This window comes from Embiotoca jacksoni, unplaced genomic scaffold (assembly GCF_022577435.1).
Source record: "Embiotoca jacksoni isolate LCO1_2020_lvr unplaced genomic scaffold, fEmbJac1.0.p SCAF_8, whole genome shotgun sequence".
NCBI classification, from domain to species: domain Eukaryota; kingdom Metazoa; phylum Chordata; class Actinopteri; family Embiotocidae; genus Embiotoca; species Embiotoca jacksoni.
In genome coordinates this window covers 20,145,760-20,160,822 of record NW_027185436.1, presented here as the reverse complement: position 1 = coordinate 20,160,822, position 15,063 = coordinate 20,145,760, and the positions used below count along the sequence as shown (strand labels likewise).

Genomic DNA, 15,063 nt, shown 5'->3' with positions numbered 1-15,063 from the left:
ATAAAAGGTGTTTTTTATGAATTAGCTGTAAATTGTTCGTGTAGGTTGTTGTTTTGCAGGGCTTTAAGATTCCCTTAGTGACGGGGAACAAAGGAGGACTGGTGGATATATAAAAGAGGATAAAGGCTTTAAGCATTAGCCTACTTCCTGATTGGGAGGGGGTGCAGGAGCCTCCAGACATGAAGTGAGTCATGGCAGCAGGGAAATAATGTTTTGCTCAAATGCTGAACTTTTAGAGAAGCATCAGCTGTAAGGCTGCGACATGTCACGACACGTTAACTAACAGGCAGAGAGATTTTAATCAGACAAAAGAAGAGCTGTATCTAGCACAATTTTGTCACTGAATCCTCTTATTGGATATCAGATTATTGCCCTGCTGATTAACAGCACATGCTGACCACTGACCAGATGACATGAACCATAAAGTATATAAATCTTGTAACTCCTTCCTGGTGCTAGCCAGCACTGATTAGTTCAAACAATTAAGGATTTAAGCCTTTGAAGCAGTTACATTTAAATAGTTACAAGACTTAATGTAAGCTGCAAGTGTGAGTGCAGTGTGTCGGTACAATGAGAGCTGAACTGGAGGTGTCATGTAAACAGTTGGGTCACATTCATATTTTTATTATATATAATATGATACACTGAATGATGTGCAATATTTACAATCTGATATACAATCCTCTTCTTGGAGAACAAAAGCTGAATTCAATAACAATAAAATGCAGTTTCAGTAAATTAATTTCCTCGATGTCCTGCTCCATCTTTTTTTTTCCTTTAATATGATCTGCAATCTACCCGATTTTGAACTTGTGCCATTGTTACACTATGAACACATTTTGAAAAAGTCATAGACGAAGATTTCATGTGATGGAAGTAAAACAAGCAACTAACTCGAGTGCATCCTGGAAAGTAAAGAAACATTCAGTCTCATTATCCTGCAAATTTGACCACAGTGACTCTTGCTATGAATTCTAATTTAGTTTGATAATTTACAAATTATGCATTCTTTAAAATATAATGTTGCACAAACTGTATTACAAAACTGCATCTCTGTGGGCTCATACACTGTAAGTCGTATTATAATTATTATAAGGCAGGAAAAAGAAGTAAATTCACCCTTTTTCCCGTATTGATCCAGGAATAGTTTCTGAAGCAGGATTGTAAAACAAAACATCAAAGGATGAATCTCTAGAGTTGCATATTATAGGGATTAATATTATCTGCTCTCAAGGTCTGTGGTTTCCGAACAAATGTCTGCAAGATTTACGGATCAAATTTAATAAAGTCCTTTGAAAGCTGCTTAGTAACACAAGAATGAAGGTTGTAATCCTTCCTGTTGGTTTATAAAGCTGCCTCTCATACACATTTCTTGATATTGACAGCTGGAGAATCCAAACAGATTGTTCAGTTACAGTAGATGTTGGTGTTTGACCTGCTGACATGATTACACACATACAGGGTCAGCTCAAAATCAGGAGGCATGGGCGACCGCATGGCTTTTTACAAATATTATAGACGTTTTCACAAATTAACCTGCAAACTCAATAGAAGTTTGCAGCACTGTACTTTACCATTAAACCACAAAAGTGTTTAATGTCCCACTTTACACTGCTTTGTTAATGATGTGCAGAACAAAAGGTTGCAACATGGGAAATCAAAAAATATACTGTACCTTTCAGTTGATCATAATTCATAACCATGTTTTAGGTGTTAAACGTTACAGTAGATTCAATCAAAACACAAATTTGCACACTTCACCTTCAGGTGAAAACTGTCTTTGCCACCAGAAGTGGTCAGTTGATCAATCATGTAAAATATAGCATACAGTTAGAAGTAATGACTATACTACACTACTATATATTCTCAAAGATTAAGCAAAAACTGAGTTTTTTAGATTATAGTAGATAACTAAAGATAGACACCTGTTTCTTTCCCCGAATGAGAAAGATTATTGATAACACATTAAGCCTGAGTGAAGAGCCTGGCCTTTGGTTTTACCTTATGGTCAACTGCCTCACTTATGATAGGGCAAGAGCATTTCTTGTGCTAAAGAGTCTTTCGAACAGTGGAGCCTTTTGGTTTCCAGGATTTGAATTCTCTTTTTGTCACAAGTGGTGATCCTTTACTTATTTAAAAGTACCAATACAGCCATGTAAAAATATTCCACGACAAGGAAAATCGAAAAGTTACGTTGAAAATTTTAACGACATAAGTATTTGCGGAAAAGTGTAGTTAAAGTATTCAAGTAAAAGTCCTGGTTTTGTCCCTTTGACTGATATATTATCATATATGACATCATTAGATTATCAGGAGTGAAGCATTAGTGTGTAAGCAGCATGTTACTGTTATAGCTGCTGCCGGTGGAGCTAGTTTACACGACTTTATATACATATATCTTCATCTGAAACGCAAAATATAGCCTAAACGTAGTGGAGGAGAAGTATGAAGTAGCATCAAATGGAAATACTCAAGTAAAGTACAAGTACCTCAAAAATGTACTTAAGTACAGTTCTTGAGCAAATGTGCAATTTGAGGAACAAATGTATTACCATGGATTGTTTTTGTGTAATATTTTATGAAAAATTGTGTTTGAAATTCCAATTAAATATCATCTACATGTAGTATTTTATTTCTAAACATTTTATTAAAAAGTCAATGCATCACATTTGAAACGTGACTTCAGGGGGAACATTTATAAACACATTCAAATCAGACTTATTATCACTGTACAGTGTCAACAAAACTACAGAGGTGCTCTACAGTAGGGCCTGACAGCACTGAGAGATCCGTCAAGTTAGTAACACTAGAATAAGAGCAGAGATTATTAATGTGCTAAAATAAAAGCGTGATTTACTGATATCAAGACAAACCTTTTCTGGATTGGAGCGAGGGCTTAAAACAGGGAAACTGCTCATGTTAAAGTAAGATGATAGATGAGGTGGTCGCATTGGGCTGGCAAAGACGTCGCTTTTATTGCCTCGAGGACAAACACGGTTTTCCAAGGTGTATATACTCTTAAATTTGGGAGAATGCGTGTATTTTATAGTTCATTGTGTTGGGACTGCAGCTTTTTTTTTTTCTTTTTTTTTTTTACCTTCGTATTGAAGCAGCACAGTGAAAGAAATACACTTGTAAAAAGAAACAAACCTTGTTTTATCTTTTTTTTTTTTTTTACATTCATAAAAAAAAAAAAAAATTCTCACGTGAAACTATCACCTTCTTTTATTTTGAAAACAACAACCGGAAGTCGCTTGTGCGCTCAGCCTCGTTTGCTAAGAAAACGCTGTTTTTAAAGGGAAACCAAGGTTGTTGAGGTCTGTTGTGGGCTTAGCAGGTGGAAGGTAAGTATGAACTCATTTTTTGTTTTTTTTTGTGGTGCTGCGGCTCTCCCGAGTACTACCGGTGGTCCTCATCCTCCTAAAAAGCGCCTGTTTTTTTTGGCGGCTTATCGGGGTTTTGAGGGTTTAGCGGGAATCAAGACGCGGGCGAAGTGTCAAGTCAAGACAACCGGTAAAGTGCGAGCTAACTAGCGAGCTAGGTCGAAGCTAACAAGGCTAACGGGTGCCGTTAACCGGTTCACGGTGGAGGACCGCTGCCGGGCACCGTGACGCTGCTCTCCGGTCGTCGGTTGCGGTGGTTGACTACAAGTTGGATAAATATAATAACTCCCCAAAAAATAGATATATGTGTTGTCACTTGTGTCGGGAGTCCTTACAAAAGTGCAGTGGCGAGTATTTGCTGTGAATGGCTGCGGGGGCAGGCAGGGGGGCAGGCAGGGGGGGGGGGGGGGTGTTGTTGTTGTTGTTGTTGTTGTGGTGTCCCCCCCCCCCCCAGGAAAAAAAAAACACACGAGATTTCCATGGTTGACATTTCAGTTAGATTTTTATATGATAAATACACCACAAATGTCTTTTCTTTTGTATGAACAAATTCAGATTAAATAAATAAAATAAAACTTAATAATGACCAAACTGACCTTTTTTTTTTATTATTATTGAACGTGTCAACTACATAAACTAATGACTTTAAGAAGAAGTCAAATAAAGAACTTCAAAAGATACACTCATATTCATTATTGGTGTTTTTATGTTTTCTCAAAGTGAAAAAAAAAAAGAAAAAGTCCAGATTCATTTACTTTTGTGATCATACAATCTCATATTTAGGTCGCTGTCGTGTCCTTGGTGTCACCTATAGCCCATATTATAATATTTAAAATCATATAGTAACTGTGTGGAGACTTAGGAGGGAGAATAAGTTATTTTTTTTTTACTAGTATCCCGCTGGCTGCGTGTTTTTATAGTTTCTTTATATCTTTTTCCTCGCTGTGACTTTTGAGCTTTGCTCTCTGGTATGAACCTCGTAAAGCAACCACAGCTTGCAGCGTGTATTCTGGCCTTCGCCCGCAGCGTTATATCGGACGGCGCCGCGAAAGCTGTCAGACGCTCTTCGCTGCTGACTTTTTCCATCCGTGGGCGTTAACGACTACCGATCAAACAATCAAGTCCCGTAAGGAAACAGAAAGACGACCGCGGGAGAGCAAGCACGTAGAGCTTTTTGAAGATCGCGCCCGCCATAATGCGTTCCCGTTTCAAACGGCATAACTTTTGCTACGTTTACGCCGAACAAAACAAAACTTTTGTCGTGAAAGCTGTTGAACTGCCGTGTGATACGAGTATGGAGATATCAATAATGGCCATTCTGTTGGTGAACCTTAAACCTTTAACCAAACCCTCACGTCGTGGTAATCCGCTGTTCCAGGTTGTTTTTTTAATCTACCGTTACTTCACAGGTAGGTTTAAGTTCTCACGCGGGCCGTGAAAGGGAGTACCAGACTTTTGCCGTTCGATTGCAGTTGATTAAAGAGATGTAGTTACACAGGATGAAGAAGAAAAAACAAAAACAAACACACCAGAAAATATGTCAGGTTTTGTGGTTCTGCTCTGGTGATTCATTTCGTGAGAACCGCGAGCTCTTTCCTGTTTCCTGTGCCCTATATGTATACAAAACCCCTCCCCTCCCTTTTATATCCAATTACTGTCACTAGGTGTAAAAAAAAACAAAAAACATTGCAAAACATCTAAGAAAATAATAAAACATGCGAACAATAACAGAAATAGCTCCTACGCCACCTTCAACTTCAGACAGAGCAGTCACTGAACTGATGCCACGGTTGATAACACGTGGAAATAAATCTGTCCTATGGTCGGGATCAATTTTACATCAGTCAAAGTGTAATGGATGGAAACCGCATACAAAATATCGACAAGTTGTGCGCTTTCATTTTTAGTCGCAACCAAAAATGCAAACCTGTGGTCGAGTCTGCGTGTGTGTCTGTTTAAGACTACGTTAACATGGTCTGTAGGGCTGCAAACAACAAGTCATGTCTTTTATCAATTCATCTCGTTCGTTGTTCGGTCTATAAAGTGTCAGAAAAATCCAGTTTTTTTTTTGCCCAACTAACAGTTCAAAACCCAAATATATACACGTTTGAGAATATTGAACCGGAGAACTAAACGTCGCTGCGCCGATAAGTCTAAAACTAAAACGTATACACAGTGGAAACATCGTGTTCAGAGAAAATGTGGAAATTGATGAGACACTCTTCTGATGTCTGTCTTTGCCCAAGTAATACTTCCCATTTTTTTTTTTCCACTAGCTTTGCTTTTCCCGTATTTGTGTACGAATAGGAAACGGTGAAACCTTTTGGAGAACGGCTTCGAAACTTCATGTCGACAAATGAGCCGTCTGAAACATCGTCACTCGCATACAGTCGAAACGTTTTTGTAGCTGTGGAGTTGATGCCGAGGTTTCACGCTCCCCTACAATAAGCAGATATTTAATAGAAACAGAACATTTATATAAAAACACGACTCCGTTTCTAAGTTTGACCTTTCTTTTGTGTGTGTGTGTGTGTGGATCAGATTAAGACAACTTTACTGTACGTTCCCTCTGGCTCCGAGGACAAACTTGTAACTGTACGCGGTGTAAAGTGATACAGCCGGTGTCGTGCCACTCTTCCCTCCACCGCACGGCTGACCTCGGCTTACGTCCTCATTCTCACAACCTCAGCGCCGACCGCAGCTCCCGCCGCTTCGTCTCGCCGTTCGTTTTCCTTTCAGCAGGTCGCGGCGGCGGCGTTTGAAACGGTTAAAAGATGAGATAGTCTGGCGGCGTCGAAGCCGCTCGGCACAGACGCCGAGAAGTTTTGATCGCGGGACGCGTTTTCCCCGTTTACGGCAAACGGCCCGAGCGCCGACGGTCGACGACGACGGCGGCGGGAGAGATTCATCCCCCCCGCCGTCGCCTGCGGTTTCTGCTTCCTGTCCGGCGCCGCCGGCACGTTGTCCGCTCGCGTTACGAGCTCACGAGAAGACTGTTCAGTCGGTTGTGTTGAAAATAGTTTTTCTGTAATGTTCTTGCACGCTTACAGCTGTCGCCTTTCTGTCTTTTAAAGGGCGACTTTTATCAGGAAGATGAGGCGGTTGTTTATTTTTTTTTGGTTCCTTTTGAGCTCGTGTTTTGTGCGTGAAGCTCGAGATGTGCTCAAATGCGACGCGGCTGCGGTACGTGTACTTTGAGTGAGATGCAGCTGGCGTTGAGGAAAATATTGCCGAACAGCCACGCCGAGATAAAGTCAAAACTCCCGAACGACGGCGGCGTCGCTCCCGCAGCGTTTTTCTAATCACCGAGATATGATCACCGCTGAATACTTGTTCCTACTTTTGGTCCAGGTTGCTGCTGGTTGCGGGGCCCTGTGGAGCAGAAGAGCCGCGCCATTTCCCCCCTCTTTGTCCTCTCATGCCCCCCCCCGCCCCCTCTGTGTTTCCCTGTATGTTGGTGACCCCGCACCCCCACCCGCCCCCTACCTGATCCCTCCTGTCGTGTTGCCAGCCCAGCCTGAAGCCCCCCTCTCACCCCATGCTTGGGACAAAGCCAGCTCACTGCCAGCCCAATGACTGCCTGGATCGTCCTGCCTGTCAGCCTGTCTGCCTTCTCCATCACAGGAATATGGATAGTGTGAGTCGCAGTGCGAGTGTTGCTGTCACATTCCAACATATTATCGTGTGTACACGACGGCGGGACAAGGACAGCGTAATCCCGTGCGCTGATAATAGTTCAGCTTGTGTCATCGGGGATTATATCAATCCGTCATGACGCGCGGGACATTTCTTACTTTAAATAATGTCCCATTCTTTACCCTGCAGGTATGCCATGGCTGTGATGAATCACCACGTGTGTCCTGTGGAGAACTGGTACGTGATTCTCTCCTGCTGATCTGATCTCGGGTTGTTTTTTTTTGTTGTTGTTGTTTTTTTTTAGTTTTGGGACACGGCTACCAGCCGGGTGTGAATGAACTGAGCTCGTTGTGTCACCGCCACAGGTTTTACAATGTAACATGCACAGAGGAGCTGCCCCGACCAGGCTTCCCAAAGACGTGCTGCACCATCCAGGACATCCCCCTCATCAGGTCTGCTGTTGCACCTCTCCCCCGTCCGTGTTTGGGCAGAACACAGAAGCCATTTTGTGCAAGCGAAGGCCCCCAGTCATGAATTAGCACCTTGTTATGTTGCGGCTCTGCGACGGTCATTAACCCATGCTTTGCATAAATTGATTTGTTTAATCTGCAAGTAAGCCTCTAACCACGGGCGAGTACAAAAGCGCTCTTGTAAAACGGCATCGAGAGACTTGGAGGCCTTATTTTTTTTATTTTGTTTTTACTGTGTATAAACGAATTTCCGTCTTATATCTACATAATATCAAAACTTTTACATTCTTTTACATTCAAAATGTGAATGAACCGTCTGTTTTAGCAGAAAACGTTAACAGTAGCAAACATAGTGAAAAGACATGCTGTGTTTTTGGTTCGAAGTTCTTCTCTTCTCTTTCATACTGAAAGCTCTTTTGTCTTCCTGCCCGACAGTAAATGTGGCTCCTACCCTCCAGAAAGCTGCCTGTTCAGCCTGATCGGCAACATTGGAGCCTTCATGGGTAAGGCCGAACTCGGCTTGGATCTGAGCCGTACACATACATACTGGGTCATGGTGATAACACCGTGTGGTGAGTGCAGGCGTACTTCCTTTTTAAAGGAATAGTTTGACATTTTTGGAAAGTTTGACCCCACTCTCAGCTGTCGGGTAACTTGGCATAAAGACTGCAAACAAAGATAAACAGCTTGCCCAGACTATGTCCAAAGTTTCAGAGAGCCCCATGTTGAAAGGCCTCACAGTTTCACTCCAACTGGCTCGAGATGAAGGAAATTGTCATTTCATTATATTTTGTTACAGGTATTGCACGCGCCGCATTGCAAATTCGGTTTGGTCCATAGTGGTATATGGTCTGAAAGCTCTGGGAGCCTCCGTGTTAGACTCTTTCTTGTCTCGGCCTTGCCACTTCCTAGAGGCTTGTCGTGTTTGTACGGTTTCTAGGCAACCAGTGAAAACTGGAAGAAGATATAAAGTGTTAACGGTGGGTAAAGTTAGCCATTTCCCCTGTTTCTAATCTTTATGTTAAACTAAAATGATCACCGCTGACTCTAGCTTCATATTTAACAAAAAGACATAAGAATGAGATCAAACTTTTCATCTAAGGAGCAAAAATGGAGTCACTTGTTTCCCAAATGTCCAAACTGTAAAGATCCTCTTCCTGTTGATAATTAACTGCTTCATGTAAAAGTGCGACTTTTCTTTTTGTCATTATTTTCAATATATTATAATTCTTTTAATTTTGCAGTACAATGTAGTAAAATGTCAAAATGTTTTCTAAAAAAAAAAAAAAAAAAAAAAAAAACCCTGTTAAATACCGATTATTGGATATGCAATAAAGTAAAGTTGGTGAATTCATATTTTGATCTGCAGCCCAGGTTTCAGCTAAAAGGCTGCTGCCTCCTGCTGTTTAACACAAACACAGTCAGGCAGCATGTCTGAGGTGGAAAGGGTTTAATGTCCGTCTCCACTGTCCACCCTTCATGTTATATTAACCCTCCGTGGCGCCCGCAGACGGCAGCCGGCGGCCTCGGAGAGTTCCAGAGGGGCTGGAAATAGCCCGTGCTCTCTAATCAATAATGAATGCGGCTTTCCTTCCACTTTCCCCCCTCTGTCCTTTCCTTTTCATGTACCCTCCATGGCCTTCCTCCATTACTCCTCCTCCTCCTCCTCCTGTCTTGTTTTATCACCACTCACTTCTGCCCCAAATCCCCCCCTCCCCCTCCCCCATCTGCCTTTAATTGCATCTCTCTTGCTTCATTATTCACATCACCTTTTTCCCCTTCAGATCTATTTCCATTATTTTCCAGCCCACATTATCTTATTTATTCCCTTGAATTCGAGAAGTATTTTCCGTCTTCTCCCACCGGACGCTTCAGTTCGACCTTTGTATTCCTCGCCGTCGGCGGCTCGTGACGTTCGTCTGCGTTTTACTGCCTTGCTGCTGTGCACCGTAACCGACGGCAACCTGCAGGTTTATAGTCTTTAAACAGTGATGATCAGCCTGCCAAGAAAACTGCCCCGTTATGCAAGCGGAGAGGTCAATGAATAAGAGAACACATCCTGTCTGAAGCAGCGCTAACACAAACCGGCTGGTCGAATATCAGCTGATCGGTTCAGGCCACCGCCCGACAACAAAACTCTTATTTTTATGCAATTATACAAAACGTGACGAGGAAAAACATGTATAGTACATTTGTAATTTAGCATTTTTTTTTTTTTTTTTTTTACCTGTGTGCGTGTGTGTGTGTGTGTGTGTGTGTGTGTGTGTGTGTGTGCGTGCGTCCTGCAGTGGTGATGGTGTGCCTTCTGCGCTACGCCCAGGTGATCGAACACAGCCACCGATGTTGGGTGAACACCAGCGCTCTGGTGTCCGGCTGCACCAACGCCATCGGCCTCGTCATGGTGGGCAACTTCCAGGTAAACCGCAGCAGCAAACACACTTTATCTGAATGTTTATTTATCTTTTAATTTGATTTTATCAGGACCTGAGAACGAAAACATCCCTCCCGACTGACTGCACGTTTCTGTCCGGCAGGTCGATCACGCCAAATCCCTTCACTACGTGGGTGCCGGCGTTGCGTTTCCGGCAGGGCTGCTGTTTGTGTGCCTGCAGTGTGTGCTGACCTACCGGGTGGCTGTGACCGCCCTCGACTACTGGATGGCCCATTTCCGGGTGGCTCTGGCACTGGGAGCCATGATCTCCCTCGTCCTCAGTATCCTTTACGTTCTCTCGTGCTGACGCTGTACGACACGCCGACAAAATGACGCGCTTAATCCCGAGTCCTTTTACATCGTGCGCTCGCGTCTCGGTTGACGATGACCTCCGTCTGGGCTCCCCGTTCTTCTCCCCGGTTGTCACTCTTTTATTTCTGCCAGCCTTCTTGTTGTCTCTTTGGTGGCAGGACTAAGAATCGTGATCACAGTAACGGTCTCATCCCGCGTGAATGAAGTGCACGCGGACCGGTATCCTATTTTAAACCCATCTAATCACATAATCAATTCACGTCTGGCGCCCCGAGGTCGAGCCGTGATGTACCTCGTCTCAGTACATCACAGATTTGATTCAGAGTTCAGGACATTTTCTTTCCTCCCGTTTTCTCTGCACGTTCAGTGGAAGAGTAAAGTGAGTTCCGTTTGCTTGGACCTCCGGTCTCCCAGATGTTCGTCCTTCTTTAACTCGTCCTCCTCCCAGGCGGCATCTTCTTCATCCACGAGAGCTTCGTCCTGCAGCACGCCGCCGCCATCTGCGAGTGGGTCTTCACCGTGGACATCCTGGTCTTCTACGGCACCTTCACCTACGAGTTCGGCACCGTCACCAGCGAGACCCTGATGGCGGGCCTGCAGCAGAGCCACCACCTCGGCTCGGGGGTCATCATGGGCCCCAGGGCCCGGGGCTCGGCGCTGGGCGGGGCGACTAAGGGCCTCAAGTCCCCCGGGGGGAGCAGCACATCCACGCATCTCAACTGTACCCCAGAGAGCATAGCCATGTTGTAGCTCTGCAGCCCGAAGGGTGTGAAATGTCACTGCAGAGGTGCTGCATGTGGAGGAGGACAAGAGCAACTTCTGATATCTGCAACCTTTGAACCAACACCAGGTAAATCCATCTGTAATGCTTTTTTTTTTTTTTTAAAACCTCCAAAGCTGCTCCAGTTACATTTTCTATAGCGATGATGAGAGGAGAGCTGAATGTTGTGGAGCAGTCCGAGCGCTGGATTCATGAATGTTTTCCAAGATGACTGTTGATTCGGTGTTTCCTGAAAGGGAGGCGTTTTTTTTTTTTTTTTTTTTTTTTTTAAATCACTGGTGTCTTGGTGGAAAGAGAAAGTTCTTTAAACCCACAAAGTTTGTTCTCCTCCCCCAGACTCTCCGACCCAACGCTTTGCGCGGCCCACCTGTTTTGGCCTTTTAAGTATCTCTGCACGGCACACTTTTTCTTTTTTTTTTTCTGGAACGGAAGAACAACTTCCGTTTGATGTGTAATAAGTAGAAAATACTGAATGTTTGAGAAGTGAATATTCCCGTATGTTTTACAGGCTGCGAGGACACGGCCTCTTTAATCAACCGAGCATAAATTATCCGTGAATTCTCGGCGAAAATCATGAATTTCACTTGACCGGTTTCATGTGGTCGCACTGATCATTTGAATGCAAAAATGCTGATGGTATTTTCAAATTATTTTACACGATATGTACCCGTGTGTCTGGAGCCAGTCCTTCTGGAGGTCACAGTTCATGCGAGTGCATTTAAAAAAAAAAAAAAAAAAACTAAAAAAAAAACCGAATGATCTTTTCTGTTGTAATGAAGCAATCACCCTCGCTGTCACTGCGTTACCGTCCCACTCGCTGCATGATCCGACGACCTTCTGCAACACTTCCCTCTCATGCTACCTTTTTATTTCAACGTCATGTCCGATGCAATAATTGCCATCAATCATCTGATAATTTACACTCCGCCGGAGCGAATATTGCCTTTTCCAGTGTGTTGGGAGTCGAACACCTCCGACAGTGACGGCAAGACATTTTTGAAGTGACCTGTAGTAGATAAAGTGGGCGCGTGAAGGTAAAAGCTCGAATCCGACCTCCACATTTACACTGATTTGATTCCAGGCTGGACCTTTGGAAGCCTTATTTCAGTTTAGAGAAGAGTTTTTCTGTTTCTGAAGAGCTGTGTGAAGCCTTCTCGGTAGTTACAGGAGAGGTGAATATGATGTCGAAACAGGCGTTGCAACCAGATATCAGGCGCTTTGGGACCAAACGGTTCTGCGATCTCCCCGAGAGGAACTACGTACCTCCTGACAGCTTCTTTTTTTATTTTTTTTATTTCTGTTTGTAATTATTCTGGGGCAACAGGAACGCTGAAATAACGTAAGCCGTCCTGCAGTTGGCAACATTTCCTCTGAACAACGGTCTATTTGTCCATGTTTCGTTTCGTCCTTTAAGACTGAAGATAAAGGTTTGGGTTGTTTTCGATCGAGCGCTGTGAGGTACTTACCCGTCGTCGGTGTATTTCCTGCAGCAGATGGAAGTTTGGAGAAGCGGCCAGCTTTACCGGCACTTCGGGCAAAGCAATGCCTCTCGTGCTGAAAAGTACCGACCCGGAGGAAGCAGCTGAAAAGGAACTACGGTGGTTCCCCGGTTCTTGTCGTGCGGACACCAGAAAAAAAAAAAAAGGGGGGAGTACTTCCTCCCACAGCTGTTACAACTGCGGGAAAAGTTCCTTTGGTCCGAAAGCGCCTAAAACCGAGCCGGTTGCAGACCGACGTGAAAGCGTGTCATGTATTGAGGTCTTTGTATGATCTCCTGTTGCCAAGTTCTCTGACGGTTATAATTACCATCGTGAACCAGACTGCCGACAAACCACCGCCGCTCAAACTAAAGCTGACTAACGCCACCCGATTTAGGTTACGCTCAAGGTGAGCGAGCCGTTTCTCTGCGAGGTACGTTTCAAGATGACGCGCAGTATCGTGCCCTCCGCTTTGTGTCGATACGTTTGAAACTGTCAACGAAAAAAAGAAAACACTGGATGCCAGCAATACACGTTTAAAACAAAAACAACAACAAAAAAAAAAAAAGGTCACGTCACCTACCTCTTTTATCTTTTGATGTTCCAGTTGACGGTTCCAACCAGATTTCCACCTCACAGAGTAAAAAGTATTTAAATGAAGGTGGATCAGCAGTCCACACGTGTCTGTCCAAAGAGGAGTCGGCGTCTTGACGGGTCAGTGGATGTGTGCTGTTCCTCGCGATGCATCGTCATCCGTCAGTTTTTCCTTCACTTTCTGTACAAATGATTTAACTCCTCATTCGTTCTGGGACTACAGCGATCTCGTCTCCTTCTGAAAATCTTGCCAAAAAAAAAAAAAAAAAAAGGAGTTTTGACTGTGTTTTCTTTTTAGGGTGTCAGCAGTCGGCGTATGAATCGGTATGAGTGCACTGTTTTAGCCTTATCCCTTGTACTGTGCCAGGGGAACATTGTTTTCATTTCTTTTCTTTTCTTTTTTTTTTTTGTCTTGCCTATTTCACCATACTGTAACCAGGTCACAAGGTGTGACTCCAAATGGCAGCTTGTATGAGCCCTCACATCAGGGTTGGGTTTATTCTTTAACAGCATCTACACCATCGTCCACAGGCCAAATATTTCATTCAAAGGTGGATTTTCTATGTTTTTTATTTCGTGTCAAAAATGTGCACTTCATGTTTTTTTTTGTTGTTGTTGTTGTTGTGGGAGAACCCTGTATTACGAAAGGCTGCCTGACCTGTACATGTCCTGAACTCTATCAACAGAAACAAATGTCGACAAACTGTACTGGTCCTATTTCCTTTGAAGTTGAAAACTATGTAAAAGAACGGTAACGCAGGAGTCCGAGAAATCCCTGAAAACAAGTCACAAATTATTTTGTTTCCTTTTATAAATTCTGTAAATATGTATGATTTGTCTATCATTTAGGTATTTTCATTTGACAGAGATTTATATTCAAATATGAAAATAAAAATGATAAATTATTAGCGGATGGTTTACATGGGCTGTTTTTTTAAACAAACAAAACAAAAAGTGTCTTTGTTTTGGTTTTTTTTGGTTTTACGAGGTGCAGTCAAGAAGTTCAGAGTCTTTCTGTTCCTGTGTTACATGTACATTTGTGGTTTTTTTTGGTGACCACTAATTTGTGCACATTTGGATTTGACTTAAGTACCGCAGCACAAAAGGAGGAATTTAAAAGGACAATAGTTGAAAGGTTTAAATTAGTTTTGGTTTTTGGTTGTCACGGTTGCCGTCTCACAACTTTTTGTTTGAACCTCGTAAACAGCAAAAATGATCTACTGGTCGCTGCCTAAAACAGCAAAACAACATCCTACTCATGGCATACAGTACTTGTATTAGTAAAATATAGAAACTGTGGTTAATCTTTTGAGGGATTATTTTATATATATATATATATATATATTAAAAAAAAAGGTCCTCTTAATTTGCCAGCACAAACAAGACAACTTACAGAGTAGACGACATAAAGAGCAGCTAACTTGCACACAGACACACCGTTGATTAAAAATCACTCTCGAGCTGTTTGTCAGCAGTTTCAAGTCTGACAATGTGCGTGACGTGTTTTTCCCCGATTTTTGCTGTAAAATGAAAGCAGAAATAATCAGTTATAATAAGGCGAAGTCATGTGACGATTGTTTTACTGAAGCTCCTTTGTGGCGCCGAGGAGAGGCGACATCAAAACAAACATCATGGGACGAGCTGAAGGGGAAATCCACCGCTTCTGGGAAGGAGCCGTTTGAACTGTGGGCTTAAAGCAGGCTAACGGGGGGGAAATGCATCATGGGAAATGGAGTCAGAATATCTGCTGCTTCTACTTTCATATTTCTGTTTTTCATTATTACTTAGAATTCAGTGCTTCTTCCTAATTGCTGCAGTGATTTAAAATGAAATGTCTGTAGACAATTTTTTTAAACTACATAGATTATAGATACAACCCAGAACAGACGTCATATAAAGACCTCTTTTTTTTTTTGGTCTACAGGTAAAGTCAAGTAGTTGACATCAACAACTTTGTTTGGCCTGAAAATAAATTAAG

At 42.9% G+C, this 15,063-nt stretch overlaps 1 protein-coding gene across 2 annotated transcripts; it reads left to right on the top strand.

The window, feature by feature from the left end:
* Positions 1–3,286: 3,286 nt before the first annotated feature.
* Positions 3,287–13,993, top strand: LOC138192034 (transmembrane protein 150A-like). 2 transcript variants are annotated; one of them, XM_069139192.1, is made up of 8 exons: positions 3,287–3,344; positions 6,735–7,020; positions 7,209–7,256; positions 7,385–7,471; positions 7,925–7,992; positions 9,778–9,905; positions 10,024–10,201; positions 10,681–13,993. In XM_069139192.1, the coding sequence occupies exons 2-8, from the start codon at positions 6,956–6,958 to the stop codon at positions 10,980–10,982; spliced, it is 876 nt and encodes a 291-aa protein (XP_068995293.1). In that variant the 5' UTR covers positions 3,287–3,344; positions 6,735–6,955; the 3' UTR covers positions 10,983–13,993. The 2 variants fall into 2 exon arrangements, with proteins under 2 accessions (XP_068995293.1, XP_068995294.1); XM_069139193.1 differs by having other exon boundaries at positions 3,311–3,513.
* The last annotated feature ends 1,070 nt before the right edge of the window (positions 13,994–15,063 follow it).